The sequence below is a fragment of the Macaca thibetana genome, chromosome 11 (genome assembly GCF_024542745.1).
Source record: "Macaca thibetana thibetana isolate TM-01 chromosome 11, ASM2454274v1, whole genome shotgun sequence".
Classification (NCBI taxonomy): domain Eukaryota; kingdom Metazoa; phylum Chordata; class Mammalia; order Primates; family Cercopithecidae; genus Macaca; species Macaca thibetana.
In genome coordinates, this window is record NC_065588.1 from 117520973 (window position 1) to 117546755 (window position 25783).

Consider the following 25783-nt stretch of genomic DNA (forward strand, 5'->3'; position numbering starts at 1 on the left):
GGCATAGGAAATTATAAGAGTATTGATTGGGGAAGTGACAAATGTCCAGGAAGTCTTCACAATTTATATTCAGAGACTGCAGTAAAGACAGGCGTAAGAAATTATAAAAGTATTAATTTGGGGAACTGATACATGTCCATGAAATCTTCACAATTGGCCGGGCGCGGTGGCTCAAGCCTGTAATCCCAGCACTTTGGGAGGCCGAGACGGGCGGATCACGAGGTCAGGAGATCGAGACCATCCTGGCTAACACGGTGAAACCCCGTCTCTACTAAAAAATACAAAAAACTAGCCGGGCGAGGCGGCGGGCGCCTGTAGTCCTAGCTACTCGGGAGGCTGAGGCAGGAGAATGGCGTAAACCCGGGGGGCGGAGCTTGCAGTGAGCTGAGATCCGGCCACTGCACTCTAGCCCGGGCGACAGAGCCAGACTCCGTCTCAAAAAAAAAAAAAAAAAAAAAAAAAAAAAGAAATCTTCACAATTTATGTTCTTCTGCCACAGCTTCAGCTGGTCCCTGCATTCGGGGTCCCTGACTTCCTGCAACAGACACCTTGATGTCTCCCTTCTCCTTCCCCATTCTGTCCAATCTCATCTGTTTATTCAGCAAACACTTACTGAGCACCCCGGCACTGTAAAGGAGCTAGGGATGAACAGGTGAATAAGACAGGCTGTTTGGGAGGTTAGGCGCAGTGAGGAAGACAGGCAATCACAGTGAAAATAAATGGGGTGAGGACAGCTTGGGATACAGAGTTTGAAAGAAACAAGCAGGATGCTGTGATAGGAGCAAGGGAGTTACTTCCGACAGGGGGCAGGGATGGTGTCTCCAAGGAAGTGACATTTACGCTAGATCTGAATATCGAGAAGGAGCCAGCTGTAATGAGTTGAAAGAAGGGCATTCCAGGAAGAGGGAAGGAAAACACAAAGCTGAGGGGTGAGACAGAAATAAGAGTGTTCCAGAGCCTGGTGCAGGGGCACATACCTGTAGTCCCAGCGACAAGAGATCATCCCTTAAGCCCGGGAGTTTGAGGCCAGCCTGGGTAACACAGTAATAATCTATCTCAAAAAGAAAAAAAAAGAAAGAAAGAAAGAAAAGAAATGAGTGTGTTCCAGGAACTGTCAGATGGCCAGTGCAACTATGCTATGCGATACACAGGCTTGCTTGTTTTCTTACTGCCTCCTAAACTGGGTGGCTCCATCTCACTGAAACAGACGCTCAAAGAAAGGTGAAATTCATACAGGCAAGCACAGCCTTGGGAGGGTTATGAAGCTCGTGAGATGTAAGCAGGCCCTCACTGGAGGAGGGGGCTGGAAACAGTGGGATGAGAGGAAGCATTCCCAACAGGACCAGCTGCACAAGCCAGGCCCAGAAACAAGTGACTATGATAGTGGGGGGAGATTAAATGGGACTGATTTGGGGAAATCTTCAAAAAGAAAAAAAGGCTGAGATGTTTGAACCAGTTGCAAAGTTAAGATGGAGCCATTCTTGTGGCTGATGGAGGACACGAGAAAAGCAATGATTTAAGAACATCCCAGCTGGGCGCGGTGGCTCACAACCCCTGGCTGAGGCAGGAGAATCACTTGAACACAGGAGGTGGAGGTTGCAGTGAGCCGAGATCGCGCCACTGCACTCCAGCCTGGGCGACAGAGCGAGACTCCTTCTCAAAATTAAAAAAAAAAAAAAAATCCCTCAGACAGACATGAGGATGTGGAATGGGAGGGGAAGCCTGGGGAAGTGACATCATTTAGAAGTCAGCTGGGATTATATAGGAGTGACTCAATAAGCCACCTGTCCTACTGAATTGGTGGTGGTGATAGAAAGAAAAGGAAGATAGATAGATAGATAGATGTTTTTGTTTTGTTTTCTTTTTGTTTTGTAGAGATAGGGTTTCCCTATGTTGCCCAGGCTGGCCCCAAACTCCTGCCCTCAAGCAATCCTCCCACGTGGGCCTCTCAAAGCTCTGGGATTATAGGTGTGAGCCACCAAGCCCAGCCTGGTTAAATGAATTTTTAAAAATTCCTTTAAGTCCAACAGGAGGAGACTGGTTACGTAAATTATGGCACATTCATATAACAGAAGGATATGCAGCTATTTTAAATGATGCCATGGAAAGATAGTTAATGGACTGGGTGTGGGGGCTCACGCCTGTAATCCCAGCACTTTGGGAGGCTAAGGTAGGTGGACCACAAGGTCATGAGTTCAAAACCAGCCTGGCCGATATGGTGAAACCCTGTCTCTACTAAAAATACACAAATCAGCTGGGTGTGGTGGCAGGCACCTCTAGTTCCAGCTGCTAAGGAGGCTGAGGCAGGAGAATCGCTTGAAGCCGGGAGGTGGAGGTTGCAGTGAGCCGAGATCATGCCACTCACTGCACACCAGCCTGGGTAACAGAGCAAGACTCCGTCTCAAAAAAAGAAAGAAAATACGATTGATAAAAATCTACATTTACAAAAAATGTAAATGGGAGGGGCGAGAGTAATTTTTACTTTTCAAAGGGGTTCATAAGACGACAAGATTCCTTCAAGAACATCTGAATGAAACTGTAAGAACTGGGTCCTCCTTTTCAGGAGCTTGTCTATTGAGGAGACAGAGGGATGCACAGACCCTGGCTGTGAGAACGCTTTAGAACTCTTCTTGATTTCCTTACTTGCAAAAGAAAAGGATTAGGCTAAGCATGATCTCTAAGGCACTTTTTTTTTAAGGCAGAGTCTGGTTCTGTCGCCCAGGCTAGAGCGCAGTGGCGCAATCTCGGCTCACTGCAAGCTCTGCCTCCTGGGTTCACGCCATTCTCCTGCCTCAGCCTGCCGAGTAGCTGGGACTACAGGCGCCCGCCACCACGTCCGGCTAACTTTTTGTATTTTTAGTAGAGACAGGGTTTCACCGTGTTAGCCAGGATGGTCTCGATCTCCTGACCTCGTGATCCACCCGTCTCGGCCTCCCAAAGTGCTGGGATTACAGGCATGAGCCACCGTGCCCAGCCTCTAAGGTACTTTTACAATTTTTATTTATTTTATTTATTTAATTTTTTTGGAGACAGGGTCTCACTCTGTCACCCAGGCTGGAGTGCAGTGGCATGAACACAGTTCACTGTAGCCTCAATCTTCTGGGCTGGACTGATCCTCCTGCCTCAGCCTCCCAAGTAGCTGGGACTACAGGCACATGCCACCATGCCTGGCTAATTTTTTTATGTTTTGTAGAGACGAGGTCTCATCATGTTGCACAGGCTGGTCTCAAACTCCCAGGCTCAAATAATCCTCCTGACTTGGCCTCCCAAAGTGCTGGGATTACAGGTGTGAGCCACCGCACCCAGCCTGTAAGGTACTTTTAATCTCAAAATGTGAGGATAGGACGGGCACAGTGGCTCACACTTGTAATCCCAGCACCTTGGGAGGCCAAGCTTGGCGGATCACAAGGTCAGGAGTTCAAGACCAGCCTGACCAACATGGTGAAACCCCGTCTCTACTAAAAATACAAAAATTAGCTGGGCATGGTGGCGGGCGCCTGTAATCCCAGCTACTCCAGAGGCTGAGGCAAGGAGAATTGTCTGAACCCGGTTGGCCGAGGTTGCAGTGAGCCAAGATCACACCAGCCTGGGTGACAGAGTGAGACTGTCTCAAAAAAAAAGTAATAATGATAATAATCTCAAAATGCTCTCCCCATTGTACAAGATGAGACCAATTTGTACCTGACATTATGCTTCTATGAAGTGTTTGGCAAACCACCTGGTAGGTGTCAGTGAATGTACTGCATTAGCTAAGACTGAAGTCCATACTCAGGCCTTCAAGGCCCTACTCGATCTGGCCTCTGACTGTCTCTCAGGAGCTTAGCTCACATCACTCTCCTCCTTGCCCACTTTGCTCCATTCACATTGATTTTCCTTCTGTTCCTGGAACACATCAAGCTAATTCCTGCCTCAGGGACTTTGCATTTGCTATTCCCCTTGCTTAGAATACCTCCCCCCAGGAAAAGTATTTAGAGAGCTGGCTCCTTCCTGACATCCAGATCTCAGCTCAGGTGGACTTCCTCAGAGAGGGCCTCACTCAAGCTATCAGACACAGAGAGAATTCAACACTCAGTCAAGAAGGTACATTTGAGATGGAGTCTCACTCTGTCATCCAGCCCGGAGTGCAGTGGCACGATCTCGGCTCACTGCAACCTCTGCCTCCCAGGTTTAAGCAATTCTCCTGCCTCAGCCTCCCAAGTAGCTGGGATTACAGGCTTGCCCACCACACGTGTGCTAATTTTTGTATTTTTAGTAGAGATGGGGTTTCACCATGTTGGCCAGGCTGGTCTTGAACTTCTGACCTCAGGTGATCTGCCTGCCTCGGCCTCCCAAAGGACTGGGATTACAGGCATGAGCCACCGCAGCTGGCCAGTACATTCTTTTTTAGGATGCACAAGGAAGAGTTAAAACAACAGTTATGCATTATATCATGTATTTTCCTGAATACATTCCCAACAGCAATATGATACAGACCAGGTTCTCTAACCACATTTCAATGAAATTAGAAATTCATTTTTTTTTTTTTTTTTTTTTTTTTTTGAGACACAGTCTTGCTCTGTCGCCTGGGCTGGAGTGCAGTGGTACAACATCGGCTCGCTGAAACCTCCACCTCCCGGGTTCAAGCAATTCTCCCTGTCTCAGCCTCCCGAGTAGCTGGGATTACAGACGCCTGCCACCAGACCCGGCTAATTTTTGTATTTTTAGTAGAGACAGGGTTTCACCATGTTGGCCAGGCTGGACTCAAACTCTTGACCTTAGGTGATCTGCCTGCCTCAGCCTCCCAAAATGTTTGGATTACAAGCGTGAGCCACCATGTCAGCCAGAAATTAATTTTCAAAAGGTAGATTTTTAAAATATTTGGAAACTGAATGAAATATTGTAAGAAATATTGCTAAATGACTCAAAAATATTTAGAACTGGATAATGAAGGTAATATATGTCAAAATCGGTGGCACACAGCTAAAGCAGAACTTTATTTTTTATTTTTATATTATTATTATTTTTATTGTTATTGTTATTATTACTTTTTGAGAGACAGTCTTGCTCTGAGGCCCAGGCTGGATGCAGTGGCACAATCTTGGCTCACTGCAAGGTCCGCCTCCCAGGTTCATGCTTATATATTATAATATTACAACAATATTATAATAACATTATATATTATATTACTTTATTTTTATTATTATTATTATTGTTATTATTATTTGAGCTGTCATCTCACTCCGTCACCCAGACTGGAGTACAGTGGCATGATCTTGGCTCACTGCAACCTCCACCTCCCAGGTTCAAGTGTTCTCCTGCCTCAGCCTCCCAAGTAACTGGGATTACAGGTGTGCACCACCACACCCAGATAATTTTTGTATTTTCGTAGAGATGGGGTTTCGCCATGTTGGCCAGTCTGTTCTCGAACTCCTGGCTTCAAGAAATCTGCCCTCCTCAGCCTCCCAAAGTGCTGGGACTACAGGCATGAGCCACCGCACCCGGCCAAATGGCAGATTTTGTCCAAATGGAATGCTAAGGCTGACCCTAAGGCTAACCCTAACCTTAGCCCTAACGCTAACCCTAATAGGATTAGGGTAAAATGACTAAAGGCAAGAGATGAGCATTCTGGATATTTCTCATGGCCAGAAAGAGGTAACTTTTATCCTCCACTGACCCAAATAAATTGACTATACTTTGTCCCCCACTTCCCACTCAATTTCCTACTTTGATGCCCATTCCCCCGCCCTTTGTCCATCCCAAGCTTCACTCTGGAGACAGTAGCTAAATCTGTGCTAGTTAAACTTGAACCAGATCTGTTAGAAAAGAAGGGGCTATTGCAAGAAGCAGGGTGGCTTCAAAGAAAGCCAAAAGAAACTGACTGTACTGAGTCCCCCTGCTTCCCTCTCAATTTCCTACTGCCCAGAGAATAGAACTCATGAGATGGAAAAACCAGAAAAAGGGAAGCAAGTGAAGAAAGGGACAGGGCGCTACTCTCCACAAACACTTCCTGTTGGTTGTGCTGACATCACACTGCACGCCATGTATCTCATGACTTGGGGTGTAGCTCACACACCTAATGCCTTAGACAACAAGAGCAAAACTCTGTCTCAAAAAAAAGAATTGGGAAAATCTCAACAGAACGTTTTGTGATTGCTTATGTGAACTTAAAGGTTATTCCTATCAACTTGTAAACAACTGAAAATGCAAAATGTTATAACACGTTGATAGTTTTGGAGTCTGAGGAGTCCTGCTTTCCTTCCCTCTTAGTGACCAACTATTATCTTTTTTTCTTCTTCTTCTTTTTTTTTTTTTTTTTGAGATGGAGTCTCGCTCTGTCACCCAGGCTGCGGTGCAGCGGCACGATCTCGGCTCACTGCAACCTCCGCCTCCCGGGTTTAAGCAATTCTCCTGCCTCAGCCTCCTGAGTAGCTACGATTACAGGCACCCACCACCACGCCCAGCTAATTTTTGTATTTTTAGTAGAGACAGGGTTTCACCATGTTGGTCAGGCTGGTCTCGAACTCCTAACCTCGTGATCCACCCACCTCAGCCTTCCAAAGTGCTGGGATTACAGGCATGAGCCACCGTGCCCGGCTATCTTTTTTTAAATTATTTTTTAGGACACCATGTCTCACCATGTTGCCCAGACTGACTTTGAACTCCTAGGCTCAAACCTCCTGAGTAGCTGGGACTACAGGCTATCAACTATTATCTTATGGAGGATAAAGGGAGGCATAATGAACCAGAAAAATTTGCAAGGAGACCTCCAGAATCCTTTACCAGATACAAATGAGTTTGAGCTTTTACTCAACTATAAAATGGAATTCTGAGTATCACTCACGAGAAGGTGGTTTTCAAAAGATAAAATGCTGTTCAGAGCCAAAGAAACGTGCATTCTTGTTGTGTCAGATTTAGATCTGCTGGAGAATGCTTATTTAGCTAATAATCCAGTAATTGTTGAGGGATGGGAAAGACTCGGCACTGTGTGTTTCAGAAAACCTGTCTTCAGCAGAGAAAAAAGATGGGTCTTTACAATGAGACAAGTTATATAAAAGGCACACTTTGTTATTTTGTTTTGATTCAAACTTTCAGGTAAGCCTGAAGATGTCTGATACAAGATCACAAGAAATGTAGTTTTGTATTTTTTTTTCACAGCTTAAAAAAAATTCCCCATGGTTTTTGTTTTGTTTTTGAGACAGTCTTACTTTGTCGCCCACAGCAAGTACAGTAGCGCGATCTTGGCTCATGCAACCTCTGTCTCCCGCGTTCAAGCAATTCTCCTGCCTCAGCCTCCCAAGTAGCTGGGACTACAGGTATGTGCCACCATGCTCCGCTAATTTTTGTATTTTTAGTAGAGCTGGGGTTTCACTATGTTAGCCAGGATGGTCTCAATCTCCTGACCTCGTAATCCACCCGCCTCAGCCCCCCAAAGTGCTGGGATTACAGGCTTTTTTTTTTTTGGAGCCAAAGTCTCCCTCTGTTGGTGTAGTGGTGCGATCTCAGCTCACTGCAACCTCTGTCTCCTGGGTTCAAGAGATTCTCCTGCCTCAACCTCCTGAGTAGCTGGCACTACAGGTGCATGCCACCATGCCTGGCTAATTTTTCTATTTTTAGTAGAGATAGGGTTTCACTATGTTGGCCAGGCTGGTCTCGAACTCCTGACCTCGTGATCTGCCCACCTCGGCCTCCCAAAGTGTTGGGATTACAGGTGTGAGCCACTGTGCCCGGCCTAATCTAGCATTTTAAGGACAAATACTAGGGAAGAAAAGAGATTGATTCAAAGAATCATTCCAGTCAGGTGTGGTGGCACACACCTGTAATCCCAACACTTTGGGAGGCCAAGGCAGGAGGTTTGCTTGGGCCCAGGAATCAAGACCAGCCTGGGTAACACAGTGAGACTCCATCTCTACTAAAAAAAAAAAAAAAAAAAAGAATCATTCTCCCTGGATGAAACAAGATGCTTCTCTTCTTCTGATGTGTGTAATTTAGATTCTAACACTTAGGCTGTTTTGTATCTTGCCTTGCCTTTTTCCTCACTTAACATTACAGCATAAGCATTTCCTCCATATAATTAAATATACTTCATAAACATTTTTAAGAGTAGCTTTAAAATTATTTTTCTTTTCTTTTTTGTTTTTGTTTTTGTTTTTGTTTTTGAGACAGAGTTTCGCTCCACCACCCAGGTGGAGTGCAATGGCACAATCTCGGCTCACTGAAACCTCTGCCTCCCGGGTTCAAGCTATTCTCCTGCCTCAGCCTCCCAAGTAGCTGGGACTACAGGTGCCCGCCACCACACCCAGCTAATTTTTGTTTTTTGTATTTTTAGTAGAGACGGCTTTTCACCATGTTGGCCAGGCTGGTCTCGATCTCTTGACCTTGTGATCTGCCCACCTTGGCCTCCCAAAGTGCTGGGATTACAGGTGTGAGCCACCGTGCCTGGCCTTCTCTTAAGAAAAGTAATCAACTTCAGAGTAGACATTTGTAAAAATGCAGATAAGTATGCAGAGTAAAAATCATCTATGGTTTTACCCTTCCCAGAAAAACCAGTTAAGATTTTAATTTATAATCTGCCACACTTTTTTCTATAAACACAAAAATTTGAAGACCCATACACATATTGCCCTGTAATCTTTTTCCATTTAATTATCTTGAATATCTTTCCATAGTATACTATTTTATTTTATTTTATTTTATTTTATTTTATATTATCTTGAGATAGAGCCTCATTCAGCCAGGCGCAGTGGCTCACACCTACAATCCCAGCACTTTGGGAGGCCAAGGCGGGTGGATCATCTGAGGTCAGGAGTTTGAGACCAGCCTGGCCAACATGGGGAAACCCCATCTCTACTAAAAATACAAAAAATTAGCCAAGCATGGTGGCAGGCGCCTATAATCCCAGCTACTTGGGAGGCTGAGGCAGGAGAATTGCTTGAACCCAGGAGATGGAGGTTGCAGTGAGCCAAGATCGTGCCATTGCACTCCAGCCTGGGGGACACAGCAAGACTCTGTCTCTAGAAAAATAAATAAATAAATAATAAAAAAGCTTTTCAATAGTTTTGCCTTGCTGGACTCACTGGCTCACGTCTGTAATCCCAGCACTTTGGGAAGCAGAGGTGGGAGAATTGCTTGAGGCCAGGAGTTTGACATCAGCCTGGGCAACATAATGAGACCCCATTTCTAATTTTTTTTTTTTTAAGAATTTTAAAAAACGGGCTGGGCACAGTGGGTCATGCCTGTAAGCCCAGCACTTTGGGAGGACCAGGTGGGCAGATCACCTGAGGTTGGGAGTTCAAGACCAGCCTGACCAACATGGAGAAACCCTGTCTCTACTAAAAATACAAAATTAGCTGAGCATGGTGGCGCATACCTGTAATCCCAGCTACTCAGGAGGCTGAGGCAGGAGGATCGCCTGAACCCGGGAGGCGGAGGTTGCGGTAAGCCGAGATCACACCATTGCACTCCAGCCCGGGCAACAAGAGCGAAATTCCATCTCAAAAAAAAAAAAAAAAAATTTAAACAAAGTTTTTTTAAAAATCATAAATGTTATACATTTTCAACAACTAAAACAAACATAAAATATATACATTTTACATTATTTCCATTCTATATATTACTATTTTTTCTTTGGGGCACAGTGACATGAAATTTCATTGTGAAATAAAAAAAGAAACAAAAATTTGTTGTGAAAATCACACACAGGATTGATGAATTTGGGGCTGCCTCTTGTTTTCAGCAGTATCAGACAGTTCCCCCACACTGCCTCTTGCAGTCACGGGTTATTCTCCATCCACCTTTTATTCTATGCTGCCTATCAAAGGGTGTGATCTCTGAGATCTTTTACAGCCTAGAGACCGAATGTCAAATGTGCTAAGATGTCAAGATCCAGGTATTAGAATAGGTCTAGCTCATCTGCAGGAATATCATCCTTCCCCGTCTCCTCCATTTCAACCACCTGTAATTCCTCCCACTCACTGAATGGGAGGAAACATCTATAGATCATATATCTGATATGGAATTTGTATCTAGAATACATAAAGAAGTCTTACACCTTAAAACCATAATACAAATGGCTGGCATGGTGGCTTATGCCTGTAATCCCAGCAATTAGGGAGGCTGAGGTGGGCGGATCATCTGAGGTCAGGAGTTTGAGACCAGCCTGATCAACACAGTGAAACTTCATCTCTACTAAAAATACAAAAATTAGCAGGGCATGGTGCTGGGTGCCTGTAATCCCAGCTACTTGGGAGGCTGAGGCAGAAGAATTGCTTGAACCTGGGAGGCAGAGGTTGCAGTGAGCTGAGATCCCGCCACTGCACTCCAGCCTGGCAACAGAGAGAGACCCTGTGTCAAAAAAACAAAAAGGACGTTGGGTCTGATGGGGTTGAGAGGATTATCTGTGATCAACATATAGCCTATTAGATAAGAGTCAGGGTTTTTCTGTTCTGTTTTTTTGCTTTTGTTGTTGTTGTTGTTGTTGTTCCACAATAGATTCAGTCTTAAAGACTACCCGGGGAAAGCAACAGCAAAATTATAAAATAATTTATTCCTCGCTTCTGCTATCAACTTGTTCTTTATTTAGACGTTCTGTTTCTGGAAGTATATATAATTATACTGTGTGCCACACGTATCTGTCATTCTGTTATACAATGACGTATTTCACAACGTCTATGTGCCAGATAAGCGAGTCTTACATCTTTAAATGCCTAAACATTTAATTTAAACATTTTTTCATTGTAGATTCTCCTGAACAAATGACACTGTCTCTTCTGACTGGCCTTTTGCAGCTCAAGGCCATTGTGACAAATGTCAGTCTTACATAACTGTAACCAAATGACACCCTAAGGCACATTGAGGTCTCTAAACTAAATGGCCCCAGACTGATGAGTTTTTTGGAGTTCTTGGCTCTGCTTTTTATAGAAACATTTCTTTTTTATGGGCTATTTGTGTATTGCTGCTCTTAGTACTGGTGGCCTCGGGCAATACGTCCCACCTCTTTCTAATTTACTGCATTCATACAAATGTTTGTTTTACCACCTACTTTACTGGTGACATAATACATTTTTCATCTGTTAGATCCTAGGGCTATAGCCATAGTCTTTTCAATTCCAAGTTTCAGAAGGCTAGTAGCTTAAGTAAAAAATGAACATTTATTATAAGATTATGGCGGTATCTCAAAGGTAAAGGTGAACGGGGGGAGGGGACAAAACCAGGAAGTGGAAGCTCAGCAGAAACCAGAGGCTGTTCTCTTTGTCTCTCTCACCTCTGTGCGTCTGTCCAGCTGTTTCATTATTTTGCTTCTGCAGATTACTGTTCGCAGCTTCTCCGTGCATGCGACAGTTCTGTCAAATCAGTTCCAGTCACCTGCAGAGAAGAAAGAGTTGTCTCTATCCCAATGCCAAAGCCAAAGGAGAGACTGGCCCGGTTGGGTCAGTTTCCCACCTGTGGTCCAGTCAGCTATGGCCAGGAGGATAAGGTCACATAGTATAAAAACGGCTGCTGCACCACCTCTGCCTAGAGGAAGCGGGTACTGACGAACTGGCTTCACCAGCAACAAAGGAACCAGAAAATCGAAACTGCTCCAGTCTCATCTGAACTAAAAAGAGGCCAGGCACGGTGGCTCACGACTGTAATCCCACATTTTGGGAGGCTAAGGCAGATAGATCGCTTGAACTCAGGAGTTCAAGACCAGCCTGGGCAATCTGATGAAACTCCATCTCTACCAAAAATACAAAAAATTAGCTGGGCATGGTGGCACATGCCTGTAGTCCTAGCTATTTGGGAGGCTGAGGTTGGAGGATTGCTCAAACCCAGGAGGTGGAGGTTGCAGTGAGCCGAGATCATGCTGCTGCATTCCAGCCCAGGTGACACAGTGAGACCCTGTCTCAAAAAGAGAGAAAAAAAGAAAGAAAGAAAAAAAAAAGAACGATAAGCTTGGTGTGAGGGCCTGAGATGCTCCCCTATGAAGAAAGAATATGAGGTCTGGCCCCATAGATTCATGGTATATACTTTGCTTTTCTTGAGACATTGGTTGTTTACTCCCTGTTTATTGGATTATCACTGAGACATAACTCACATATCATACAATTTACTCTTTTTAAATGTACAGTTCAGCAGCTTTTAGTATATTCACAGGTTCTGCAACTATCACCACTTTCTTTTCCAGCACATTTTCATCACCCTAAATGGAAACCTTGTACTCATTAGCAGTTACTTTCCAACCTTTCTTTCCCCCAGTCCCTGGCAACCACTAATCTACTTTGTTTTCTTTTGTTTTGTTTTGAGACGGAGTTTTGCCCTTGTTGCCCAGGTTGGACTGCAATGGTGCGATCTCAGATCACCGCAACCTCCGCCTCCCAGGTTCAAGCAATTTTCCTGCCTCAGCCTCCCAAGTAGCTGGGATTACAGGCGTGCACCACCATGCCCAGCTAATGTTGTATTTTTAGTAGAGATAGGGTGTCTCTATGTTGGTCAGGCTAGTCTCGAACTCCTGACCTCAGGTGATCTGCCCACCTCAGCCTCCCAAAGTGCTGGGATTATAGGTATGAGCTACCGCAACTGGCCTCTACTTTCGGTTTCTATGGATTTGCCTACTCCAGACATTTCCTATACATAGAATCACACAATAAGTGCCTTGTCGCATCTGGCTTCTCTCACTCAGCGTGGTGTTTTCAAGGGTCATCTGTGGTGCAGCGCGTGTCAGTGCTTCATTCCTTTCTGTGGCTGAATCACAGTCCATTGTAGGGATGGACCACATTGTGTTTACGTGTTCATTAGTTGATGGACGTTTAGGTTGTTTCTACTTTTGGGCCATTATGAATGTTGCTGCGAATACTCACGTACAAGTTTTTGCATGAACATCTTTTTTTTTTTCCAGAGCAGGGGTGGAAGTTTATTTGAAATGCCTTAGAACAGGAAAGGAAGCTGCACTTGGAAGAGACCCAAGTGGGCATGGGAAGGTTAAAGAGACAAGGTCAAATGCCAAACATATCTTTTCTTTTCTTTCTTTTTTTCTTTTTTTTTTTTTTAACTTTGAGACGGAGTCTCGCTCTGTCACCCAGGCTGGAGTGCAATGGTGTGATCTCGGCTCACTGTAAACTCCACCTCCCAGGTTCAAGTGATTCTCTTGCCTCAGCCTCCTGAGTAGCTGATTACAGGGATTACAGGCATGCACCACCATGCCTGGGTAATGTTTGTATTTTTAGTAGAGATGGGGTTTCTCCAGGCTGCCCAGCCTGGTTTTGAACTTCTGGCCTCAAGTGATCCACCTGCCTCAGCCTCCCAAAGTGCTGGGATGACAGGCGTGAACCACTGAGCCCCGCCCAGAAAATATCTTTTTAATTCTCTGGGGAAATCCTGGAAGAGGACTATCTTGGTCCTACAGTAATTCTATGTTTAACATTTTGAGGAACTGCTGTTTTCCAAAGGAGCTGGACCATTTTACATTCCCACGAGTAATGTGTGAGGGTTCCAGTTTCTCCACATCCTTGCCAGCTTTTTGATTGTCCATCTTTTTAATTATAACCATGCTAGTGAGGAGGAAATGGTATCTCACTGTGGCTTTGATTCGCATTTCCCTAATGATAATGATATTGAGAATCTTCTCGTGTTTATTGATCTCATGTGTATATCTTCTTTGGAGAAATGTCTATTCAGATATGTTTGCCCATTTTTAAATAGGGTTGTCATTTTATTGGTGAGTTGTAAGAGTTCTTACGATATCTGAAATATTAGATCCTTAACAGATATAGGATATGTGAATATTTTTCTCATATGTGGATTTTTTCCCTTTCTTGATGGCAACTTTGAACCGCAAACTTTTCGGTTTTGACTGAGTAGTCCAATTTATCTACTTTTTTCTTTTGTTGCCTTGCTTTAGGCAACAAAATCTAAATCTAAAACACCACTGTCTAATCCGAGGTCACAAAGATTTGCCCCTATGTTTTCATCAGAGATATTTATAATTTTAGCTCTTATATTTATGCCTTTGATCCGTTTTTTTCTTTCTTTCTTTCCTTATTTTTATTATTAAGACAGAGTCTCATGTGTCACTCAGGCTGGAGTGCAGTGGCATGATCTCAGTTCACTGCAGCCTCTGCCTGCTGGGTTCAAGCAATTCTCCTACCTCACCCTCCCAAGTAGCTGGGATTACAGGCATGCGCCACCACACCCAGCTAATTTTTGTATTTTTAGTAGAGACGGGGTTTCACCATGTTGGTCAGGCTGGTCTCAAACTCCCAACCTCAAGTGATCCACCTGCCTCAACCTCTTGAAGTGCTGGGATTACAGGTGTGAGCCACGCCTGGCCAACTTTTTTTTTTTTTAATTTATGTAGCTAGGACTACAGGTATGTGTTACCATGCCCAGCTAATTTTTGTACTTTTTGTAGAGACGGGGTTTCACCATGTTGCCCAGGCTGGTCTGGAACTCCTGAGCTCAAGTGATCCACCCATCTCGGCCTCCCAAAGTGCTGGAATTACAGGCGTGAGCCACCATGCCTGGCCTTTTTTATTTTTGAGACAGGGTCTCACTCTGTCACCCAGGCTGCAGTGTAGTGGCACAATTGCAGCTCACTGCAGCCTTGACCTCCTAAACTCAAGTGCTCCTCCTGCCTCAGCCTCCCAAGTAGCTGGGACCACCAGCATGCACCAGCATGCCTGGCTAATTTTTAAAGTATTTATAGAGATGGGGGTCTCCCTATGTTGTCCAGACTGGTCTCAAACTCCTGGGCTCAAGCAATCCTCCCAACTTAGTCTCTCAAAGTGCTGGGATTATAGGAATGGGCTACCGTGTCTAGCCAATAAAGTTATTTTTTAAAAAGAGATAAACCAAGGCCAACAGTGTAAACAAAATAACTTTCTTTTCCAAATCATTTTTTAGAATCAGCTTCTTTGGTCGGGCCTAATGATGTTACCAACAAGTAATTTATAAAAACTTGCATTTCTACATTTTTCTTAACTGACCCCATTCCAAAACACAAGCAAACCATCTAAATTCAAGATTTGTAAGGTTGGGACTAATTCATTAATATAGGGTAAAGCATGAATGAAGGCTGGAAATGTGTTTTGATTGCTGCCATTATTTTTTATTTATTTTTTTCTGAGATGGAGTTTCACTCTTGCCACCCAGGCTGGAGTGCAATGGCATGATCTCAGCTCACAGCAACCTCTGCCTCCTCGGTTCAAGCAATTCTCCTGCCTCAGCCTCCTGAGTAGCTGTAATTACAGGCATGTGCCACCACGCCCAGCTAATTTTTTGTATTTTTAGTAGAGACAGGGTTTCTCCATGTTGGTCAGGCTGGTCTCGAACTCCCAGTCTCAGGTGATCCGCCCACCTCAGCCTCCCAAAGTGCTGGGATTACAGGCGTGAGCCACCGCGCCTGGCGTTTTTGGGGCGTTTGTTTGTTTTGAGATGGAGTCTCTGTCACCCAGACTGGAGTGCAGTGGCACCATTTCAGTTCACTGCAACCTCCGCCTCCCAGGTTCAAGCAATTCTTCCTGCCTCAGCCTCCCGAGTAGCTGGGATTACAGGCACCTGCCACAATGCCCAGCTAAGTTTTTTGTATTTTTAGTAGAGATGGGGTTTCACCACGTTGGTGGCCAGGCTGGTCTCCAGCTCCTGACCTCACATGATCATCCGCCCACCTCGGCCTCCCAAAGTGCTGGAGTTATAGGTGTGAGCCACTGTGCCCAGCCATCTTTTGATTCTTAAGGAAATGATTTTTAAGTCTCCTTCCAATGAGGATTTAGCAATGGAGTTTTCTTCTTCAACAGATAATCTGAGGCTTCCCAACTGCACCAAGCTCCATTTGGGCAGAGACCTTACTTGTCTGTTCACTTCATATCCCTAGCATCAAGAAAACTGCCAAGCACAACACAGGCACTCAGTAAATTTCTGTCAAATGAATGAATAAAATACCACCACCTTTTCCTGGGACCATTTTGGACCAAGGCTGGCATAGGCATCTCTGTTCCTCCCTCTAACTTAACAATTCCATCTCTTAGAGGCAGATGCTGCCTGTTTTCTGCAAATTTTATTATCCACCTCTCTATATTGGGAAAAACAAGTTGGTGTAGTTTACTTAAGAATCTCACATCCAGGAAATGAACTAAAAATGTTGTATCAAAGATTATGCATAGGATCTACAAACTAAGAAGCAAGCAGATGAGCGCAGTTACAGGCATCATGGTATATTTTCCAGAAGAAATGGCCCATGGATTAAAAATTATTATGATGAGTCTGCAGTAATATAGAAACCAAGTAGTGGGAATCAGAAAATGAAAAGCACAGCCATTGACTGTGATTACAAACCAAAACTTTATACCAATTACCTGCTGGAATTTATGCTGCATGAAGGCAGGATATTTTGCTTGTCCTGTTCACTGGACAGTACCTGGCATATGGGATGTGCTTATTAATATTTTCTGAATGCATTAGGGAAACTAAATATAACATTCATCTATGAAAACATATCTGGGCCAGGCGCAGTGGCTCATGCCTGTAATCCCAACACTTTGGAAGCCCGAGGCGGGCAGATCATGGGAGGTCAGGAGCTGGAGACCAGCCTGGCCAACATGGTGAAAACCTGTCTCTACTGAAAATACAAAAATTAGCTGGGTGTGGTGGCGGGCGCTTGTAATCCCAGCTACTCAAGAGGCTGAGGCAAGAGAATTGCTTGAACCTGGGAGGTGGAGGTTGCAGTGAGCCGAGATGGTGCTACTGCACTCCAGCCTGGACAAGAGTAAAACTCGGTCTCCAAAAAAAAAAAAAAAAGAAAGAAAAGGAAAGCATATCTGAAGGGAATGAACAAATATACATACGGAAAACTGTATTCATGGGGTAGAACGCTGGCTGTTTTCCCCACTTTTGCTATTTCTCAATTCTCCCCTAAAGTTGTGATAGCGTTTTCTCAGTGGAAAGGATGACCACAGAATAATCTCCCCTGGGCTGCAACTAAGGAAGTATCTGAATTGGAGTGAGAATGCGGCCAGGCTTCAAATCCAGGAGGGGCATTTTACAGGGCGTGTGGCTCTCACCCAGGGCTCACAGGACACCTGATACTTAGGCCGTTCCCCAAGAGGCTGAGCACAGTGCGGCCCCAGCTCCCCCAGTGTAGGAGCCTGCACTGGTGAACGATGGCTGCTCCGCACAGCCCCCAGGTCCTCTACGGAAGTCCCTGGCACCTATCTGGACCCCTAAGGGAGGTCGCTTGTTACCCCTCACTCGAACTCGGTCCCAAATGAGAAGCGGCCCCCATCTTCCCCGAAAGGGTCTCTTGTTCTCCCTGGCCCTCCTGCGAAGGTCATTACTCCCCAACTCGCCTTTTTTGATGTTTTTTGGTTCCTGGTTTTTTGAGGCAGGGTCTCGCTTCATCTCACAGACTGGGGTGCAGTGGCGCCATCACAGCTCACGGCAGCCTCGACCTCCCGGGATCAAGCGATCCTCTCACCTCAGCCTCCCGAGTACCTGGGACCACAGGCGAGCGCCACTACGCCCGGCTTCTTTGCTTTTGTGTTTTGTTTGTTTTGTTGTTTGTTTGTTTGATAGAGACGAGGTCTCGCTATGTTGTCCAGGCTGGTCTCTAACTCAAAGGATCCTCTCACCTCGGCCTCCGAAACTGCTGGGATGACAGGTGTGAGCCACCGCGCCCGGCCCCTCGCCAGCCTTTTGAAGGAGCCTTTCGTCCTCAAGGCCAAGGGCAAGGCCACCCCCTCCCCGCGAGTTCCATGCCCCCTAGAGGGTCACAGTTCCAGACGGGGAGGTGGCGCCCTCCCCTAGGCCCCGGGCCCCGACCGCCCGGTGCCGCCTCCTTCCGGGCCCTCCCCATGATGACGGCGCTGCGGGCAGGCCGGGCGGACTGGGCGGGGCTCCGAGCGGGGACTGGCACCCAGACGGGCTCGGGGACGGGGAGCAGGCGGTGTGGCCATGGCGGGCTGCTGCGCCGCGCTGGCGGCCTTCCTGTTCGAGTACGACACGCCGCGCATCGTGCTCATCCGCAGCCGCAAAGTGGGGCTCATGAACCGCGCCGTGCAGCTGCTCATCCTGGCCTACGTCATCGGGTGAGCGCGGCCGCGCGGGGCCGGGCGGGGGGCGCCGCGGGGGACGCGGCGGGGGCTACCCTCGGGTCCGCCCCGTGCGGCGGCTCATCCCGGCTTCGGTCACCTGGGCGAGTGCGGGGGCGGCGAGCCAAGGCGGTGACACCTTCCCTGGGCCCCAGCCGCCGCGCCGGGCCCCGGGGCGGGAGGCTGCTTGCTGCTGTTTCAAAGCCATAGCCAGGGCCGGGCGCGGTGGCGCACGCCTGTAATCCCAGCACTTTGGGAGCCCGAGGCGGGACTATCGCCTGAGCCCAGGAGTTCGAAACCAGTTTGGGCAGCATCGTGGGACCCCGTCTCTGCAAAAAATTAAAAATCCGCCGGGCCTGGTGGCGCGCGCCTGGGGTCCCAGCTACTCAGGAGACTGAGGTGGGAGGATCGCTTGAGCCCAAGAGGCTGAGGCTGCAGTGAGCTATGATCACACCACTTAACTCGAGCCTGGGAGACAGTCCGAGACCCTGCTCTTTACAAAATAAATAAAGGCAAAGCCTGGCTAGGCCGTTACCCTCTCCTGTCTGACCCCCCAGAGTGCCCCTTGGCTGTAGGGGCTTCGCCCTGAACGTCTCAATCTTCGCTCTCCACTTCCCATCCTGCTGATTTGCCGACAAAACCAAAGCTTGGAATTTCCGCTTGGTTCCTTCTGGGTCGGTGGCTTCTGGTCATTTCTTTTGATCACTAGGCAGTATCACTATGTGGTAGTAGCGAGGTCAGACTTCAAGAGTAGTTAAAGTTTGCTTCCTTTGTTTTGTGGGATTGTGGGGCTTTTATGGTACCTGCCCTGGCCTAGTCAGTCATTCCCCATGCTGCGCCCTTAGGCTAGAGATGCCCTGCCGCCCTCAGGCCTGGCTGAATGTGCCATTGTACTTGAAGGCACCTGTTTGGTTTTTTTTGGTTTTTTTGTTTTGTTTTGTTTTTTGAGACGGAGTTTCTCTCGTAGCCCGGGCTGAAGTGCAATGACACGATCTCGGCTCACTGCAACCTCCGCCTCCCGGGTTCAAGCAATTCTGTCTCAGTCTCCCGAGTGGCAGGGATTACTGGTGCCCGCCACCACGCCCGGCCAATTTTTGTATTTTTTAGTAGAGACGGGGTTTCACCATGTTAGCCAGGCTGGTCCTGAACTGACCTCAGGTGATCCGCCCACCTCAGCCTCCCAAAGTGCTGGGATTAGAGGTGTGAGCCCCCGCGCCCAGCTGGCACCTGTTACTATTGAATACAATCCAAGAGAGAAGATGAGAATTCCTTGCCACCTGGGGCCACTTTAAAGGCTTACCTGGGGTGTTCTTGTGTCTACAGCTGCTGGGCTGACACGTATTGCCTAGTGCAGTGGTCCCCAAACTGCACATTGGAACCATCTGAGAATCCTTGGCTCCCGTCCCCAGACCCTTTTTTTTTTTTTTTTAAAGATGGAGTCTCCCTCTGTCGCCCACGCTGGAGTGCAGTGGTGCAATCTAGACTCACTGCAACCTCCACCTCCCCGGTTCAAGCGATTCTCCTGCTTCAGCCTCCCGAGTAGCTAGGATTTACAGGCGCCCACCACCATGCCCGGCTAATTTTTGTATTTTTAGTAGGGATGGGGTTTTGCCATGTTGTCCAGGCTGTTCTCGAACTCCTGACCTCAGGTGATCCACCCGCCTCCGCCTCCCAGAGTGCTGGGACTACAGGCATGAGCCACCGCGCCCCGACGCGTACCCAGACCTTCTGATTTAATTGCTGTAGAGTATGATCAGGTGCCCAGGTGATTCTGATGTTCAGCAACGTTTGGGAACCAATGAACTGTGTTTCCCAAGTTTACCTGATCGTGGAAGACTCATGTGCGGAATTGTTTAAAAGCAACAAATCCCCCTCTTTGGGGTGAGGTTTGGAATCTTAACACTGCCCAAGGGAATTCCCATGACGGAGCAGGTTTGGCTTCCAATATCTGTCAGCAGCAGCAGTAGGTACAGACAGTATTCAAGAGGATGGCTTTCCAGGTGCAGACTCAACATCAGAACCACCTGGCCCACACCCAGATTTGGACTCATTGGCTCCCACCTGTAGTCCCAGTGCTTTGGAAGGCCAAGATGGGAGGATTGCTTGAGGCCAGGAGCTCAAGACCAGCCTGGACAACACTCCATCTCCAAAAGAAAAATAAAGGTTAAAATGGTAAATTTTACTGATGGAGTTGTGTAAAACAAAAAAAAAAAATTTTTTTTTTTTGGCCGAGCGCAGTGGCTCATGCCTATAATCCCAGCATTTTAGGAGGCCGAGGCAGGTGAGGTCAGGAGTTTGAGACCAGCCTGACCAACATGGTGAAACCCCGTCTCTACTAAAAGTACAAAAAATTAGCCGGGCCTAATCAAAAAATTAGCTGAGGCCTGTAATCCCAGCTACTTGGGAGGCTGAGGCAGGAGAATCGCTTGAATCCAGGAGGTGGAGGTTGCAGTGAGCCGAGATTGCGCCGCTGCACTCCAGCCTGAGCCACAAGAGCAAAACTCCATCTCAAATATATATATGTATATGTATTATATATATACACACACACATATGTGTATATATACACACACACACATATATATATTTGAGACCCACTGCTAGCCAGTGAATTGAACTCACATCCCTGGTTGGACTTGAAGCATTTGGGGGCAGGAGCTCCCCTGCAGCTTTTTGCTTTTGGCATTTGCTGCCAGTGGGAGTATCAGTGCTCATCTACCTTAGGGTACCTGTAAAATTACGACTGTGGAAAATATCCATAGTGGTGTTGCACTGTATGGTAGCCACTAGTAACTTGTACCTATTGAACACTTTAACCGTCCCTACTCTAAATTGAGATGTGCTATAACTGTAAAATACACACTGGATTTCAAAGACATAAGTTCACAAAAAGAGGCTGGGCACAGTGGCTCATGCCTGAGATCACAGTACTTTGGGAGGCTGAGGTGGGAAGATCGCTTGAGCTCAAGAGTTTGAGACAAACCTGGGCAACATAGTGAGAACTTGCCTCTACAAAAAAATACAAAAATTAGCCTGGCATGGTACACACACCTATAGTCCTACCTATTTGGGAGGTTGAGGCAGAAGGACTGCTTGAGCCTGGGAGGTTGAGGCCACGGAAAGCTGTGATCATACCACCACACTCCAGCCTGGGCAACAGAGCGAGATGCTGTCTCAAAAAAAAACAGAGTACCACTGTCACATCAATACATTTTTTATTGATGACATGTTAAAATATTTTGGCTATATTGGGTTACACAGAATATATCATTACAATTCATTTTTCCTGTCTCTTTTCTTTTTTCTCTTTTTTTCTTTTTAAATGGGGTCTCGTTTTGTCACCCAGACTGGAGTGCAGTGCACTGCAACCTCCACCTCCCGGGCTCAAGTGATTCTACCATCTCAGCCTCTGGAATTATGGGACTACAGGTGCACACCACCACAACTGGCTAATTATTGTTTTGTTTTGTTTTGTAGAGATGAGATTTCTCATTTCTACAATCATGAGGTTTCCATGTTGCCCACGCTGGTCTCGAACTCCTGAGCTCTAGCAATCTGTCTGCCTCGGCCTTCCAGAGTGCTGGGATTACAGGCATGAGCCACCGTGCCTGGCTCTTCCTATTTCTTTTTACTTTTTGACGTAACTATGAGAAACTTTTAAATTACAGGGTCTTGCTCTGTGGTAGCACACGCCTGTAATCCCAATACTTTGGGAGGCTGAGGCAGGTGGATCCCTTGAGCTTAGGAAATTTGAGACCAGCCTGGGCAACATAGTAAAACCCCATCTCTACCAAAAATACAAAAAATTAGCTCGGCATAGTGGCGCATACCTGTAGACTCAGCTACTTGGGAGGCTGAGGTGGGAGGATCACTGTAGCCTGGGAAGCGGAGGTTGCAATGAACCGAGATTGTGCCACTGCACTTCAGCCTGGGCAACAGAGCGAGAGCCTGTCTCAAAAAAAAAAAAAAATGTGGCTCGCATTATGTTTTTATTGGACAGCACAGCTCTGTAGGATTGCTTATGACGTATTCACTATCTCAGTCATGAGAATCTTTAAAGCAGTAAATGCTTTGCTTTTGTCCATCTTGCTATAATCAAAACTGACTCAGGACCTGAATTAAGGCTTTTTTTTTTTTTTAACCTCGTCTCTTAACTTTTTCATCCAACTCATCTTGGTGAAATTGTGGTCTCTTCTTACAGCAACCCTCCCTCAAAGAGACCGAACACGCAATTCTCATCTATCTAACTCTGTTAACAATCATGAGATGAGGAAATAATCACATGATAATGAGTGGCATGAAACCCTGTGTCTCTAAATTAAGCAACTCACTGTGCTTGATGAGTACATCAGTCTTCCTGCCCCAAGCTTTTGTGTGTCAGACTGGAATTAAATGGAAGCTTACACTGCAGCTGAATTCCTAGAAGCCCTGGACTTGTCAGGGGGAAAGCCCATCTCTAGGCTGGGCAATGAACTTGGAGACTGCTTGATCAGACACACTCATAAGTAACCAAAACCGTTCATTTCTTTTCTTTCTTTCTTTTTTTTTTTTTTTTTTTTTTTTAAAGACATTCTCACTCTGTTGCCCAGGCTGGAGTGCAGTGGCATGATCTCAGCTCACTGCAATCTCCACCTCCCAGGTTCAAGTGATTCTCCTGCCTCAGCCTCCCGAGTATCTGGGACCACAGGCACCCACCACCACATCCAGCTAATTTTTTGTATTTTTAGTAGAGACGGGATTTTACAATGTTGGCCAGGCTGGTCTCAGACTCTTGACCTCAAAAAAACCAGTGAATTTCTGAAGTCTCAGCATCTAGGACTTAAGGAGAAACCTAGCGTTTCCTGATTCTATAAATAACAACACTAATAGTCTCTAGTAGATGTTTAACAGCAGTTCGGAGGGGAGGGGTTCTGATTTGTAGTACTGGCCAATTTCCACGGTGTCAATACTTGCTCCGTGACCAACCATGACTCACAAACGTTGTTGTGAACATTTAACATACATTAGTTCATTTACCCTCACAACAATCCTGTGAAGTTCTACTGTCACTCCCAGATTATAGAGGGGAAAACTGAGGCACAATGAGGTTAAGCACCTTGGCCAAAGTTATGTCTCGTGAATGGTGGAGCTGAGCCATGAACCAAGACCTGCTGCCTCCAGTGTGTCCTAACCCCTATAAGCTAATGCCTGTAGATGTTTTTTTTTGTTTTTGTTTTTGTTTTTTTGAGACAGGGTCTTGCTCTGTCACCCAGGCTGGAGTGCGGTGGCATCACAGCTCACTGCAGCCTCCGTCTCCTAGGCTCAAGTGATCCTCCCACCTCAGCCTCCCAAGTAGCTGGGATTGCAAGCATGTGCCACCATGCCTGGCTAATTTTTTATTTTTATAGAGATCCCTGTGTTGCCCAGGCTTGTCTCAAGCTCTTAGGCACAAGGGATCTTCCCCTCTTGACCTCCCAAAGTGCTGCGATTACAGGCATGAGCCACTGTACCCAGCCCCTTTGGATTTTTAATTGTTCAAACTGGTAGTCATATTCCCACTTTAGAGGAGAGAACCATATATGTGACCAGAATTCTTGGGGAAAAGTAAGAAACTACAAACTACTCTTAAAAGTTCCTTAAAGGGTAGAATTCTCTTTTTTAGAAAGAGTAGCCTAGGGGTGTCCAATCTTTGGGCTTCCCTGGGCCACATTGGAAGAAGAAGAATTATCTTGGGCTATGCATACATAAAATACACTAACACTAACAATAGCTGAGGAACTAAAAAACAAAAATTTTTTAATCACAAAAAAAATCTCGTGATGTTTTAAGAAAGTTTACGAATTTGTTTGGGGCTTCATTCAAAGCTGTCCTGGGCTGCATGCGGCCTGTGTGCTGTGGGTCGGAGGAGCTTAGAGTAGAGAGCATAGTGGGTGAGAGAAAAGGCTTCAGATGCTTCTAGCCTGAATTCAAATCCTGACTCTGCCACTCACTGGCTGTGTGACCTTGGGCAAGTGACTTAACCTTTCTGGGTCTCCATTTCCTCCTCTGTAAAATGGAAATAATAATAATGATACCTGCCTCATAAAGTGGTCAGGATTAAATGAGTTAATACATATAAAGAGCTTAGATCAGTGCCTGGTGCCTATAAACACTCCAGTGGTAACTATTATAATTTGTGTTATCTCTTGGTGATTCCCATAGGTCACAGGCATTGAAAGTGCTCAAATGGCCGGGCGCGGTGACTCACGCCTGTAATCCCAGCACTTGGGAAGGTTGAGGTGGGCGGATCACCTGAGGTCAGGAGTTCGAGACAAGCCTGGCCAACATGGTGAAACCCCATCTCTACTAAAAATAGAAAATTAGCCGGGCATGGTGGCGCATGCCTGTAATCCCAGCTACTTGGGAGGCTGAGGCAGGAGAATTGCCTGAACCCTGGAGGCAGAGGTTGCAGTGAGCCGAGATCGCGCCATTGCACTCCAGCTTGTGCAACAAGAGTAAAACTTTGTCTCAAAAAAAAAAAAAGAAAGAAAGAGTGCTCAAATGTAATAAAGACAATATTCATGGAGCGTTTTCTCTGTGCCGTCAGTGTGCTGAGTGCTTTACCTGCACCACCTCATTGGTTTCCCACAGACGCTACTGTGGTTTAGGTGCTACTATCCCCATTTGGCAGAAGTGGAGATGGAGCCCCCAGAAGGTGTGTAGCTTTGTAGAAAGTCACGTAATTAGCCAACACCGTGCTTCCAGCCACTGCCCAGCAGAGGGTTCCCCATCAGTTCAAATCCATTGAATCCTAATGGCAATTTAAGAGACCTGTTTTATTTTATAGGTGGGTGTTTGTGTGGGAAAAGGGCTACCAGGAAACTGACTCCGTGGTCAGCTCCGTTACGACCAAGGTCAAGGGCGTGGCTGTGACCAACACTTCTAAACTTGGATTCCGGATCTGGGATGTGGCGGATTATGTGATACCAGCTCAGGTGTGTCTCCCACTGTGTCTTCTAACACTGACACCTTGCTCTTTACTGACTTTGCACACTTGATTAATGATTGACGTGGACTGAGTCCTGACATCACCGATGCCCAGAATAATTGTTTTAGTCCAAGAAAGTGGTGCAGCCAAAATCTTTTCAGCTTAGGATCTCACAGAGTGTATCCAACAGAGTGTATTTCAGCATGGCAGGCTGAAAGACAGGAAGCTTTCCAGGTGGACATCTCGGCCTATCTCAGGCCCGGAAAGATGAGAAAACAAATGTCATAAATCCTGATAAAAATTCAAGTGGAAATATCACCTTTCCACATTTTGGGTTTGCATTATTGTCCCAAATCCACAAGGTAAATCTTTGCAGACAGTGTAAAAACTTTAGGCCGGGCGCCGTAGCTCACACCTGTAATCCCAGAGCTTTGGGAGGCCAAGGCAGGCAGATCCCTTGAGCCCAGGAGTTCGAGACCAGCCTGGGCAATGTGGTGAAACCCTGTCTCTACCAAAAAAAAAAAAAAAGAAAAGAAAAGAATTAAAAGACCAGAATCCAAACAAGAAGGAAACAGAGACAGCAGCACAGGACTCCATGGAGAACAAAGGGAAGGGAAGATGTTGTTTACTGCTGCACACTAGTCTTCAGGCTGTTAATCTGCAAAGCTCTAAGTTAAACATTGACTCTTTAGTCCTGGTAACAGCCTCTGCACCACACAGTCAAACCCTGACATAGCCCTCCAGATGGCTTATGTGCTAAGGGACCGAGGGTAACCAGTATAGATTAGCTGCCAACTCT

General features: G+C 46.2%; 1 protein-coding gene across 2 annotated transcripts in view; it reads left to right on the forward strand.

The window, feature by feature from the left end:
• Positions 1–25783, forward strand: part of P2RX4 (purinergic receptor P2X 4) — a 341582-nt gene that overhangs the window by 299475 nt on the left and 16324 nt on the right. The window contains exons 2-3 of one of the 2 annotated variants that reach the window (XM_050748077.1): positions 17876–18035; positions 24844–24991. In XM_050748077.1, the coding sequence (XP_050604034.1) occupies positions 17902–18035; positions 24844–24991 (282 nt within the window). In that variant the 5' untranslated portion in view covers positions 17876–17901. Of the gene's footprint in view, positions 1–17784; positions 18036–24843; positions 24992–25783 lie in introns of those variants that run through there. The other variant, XM_050748076.1, reaches the window with a different exon arrangement.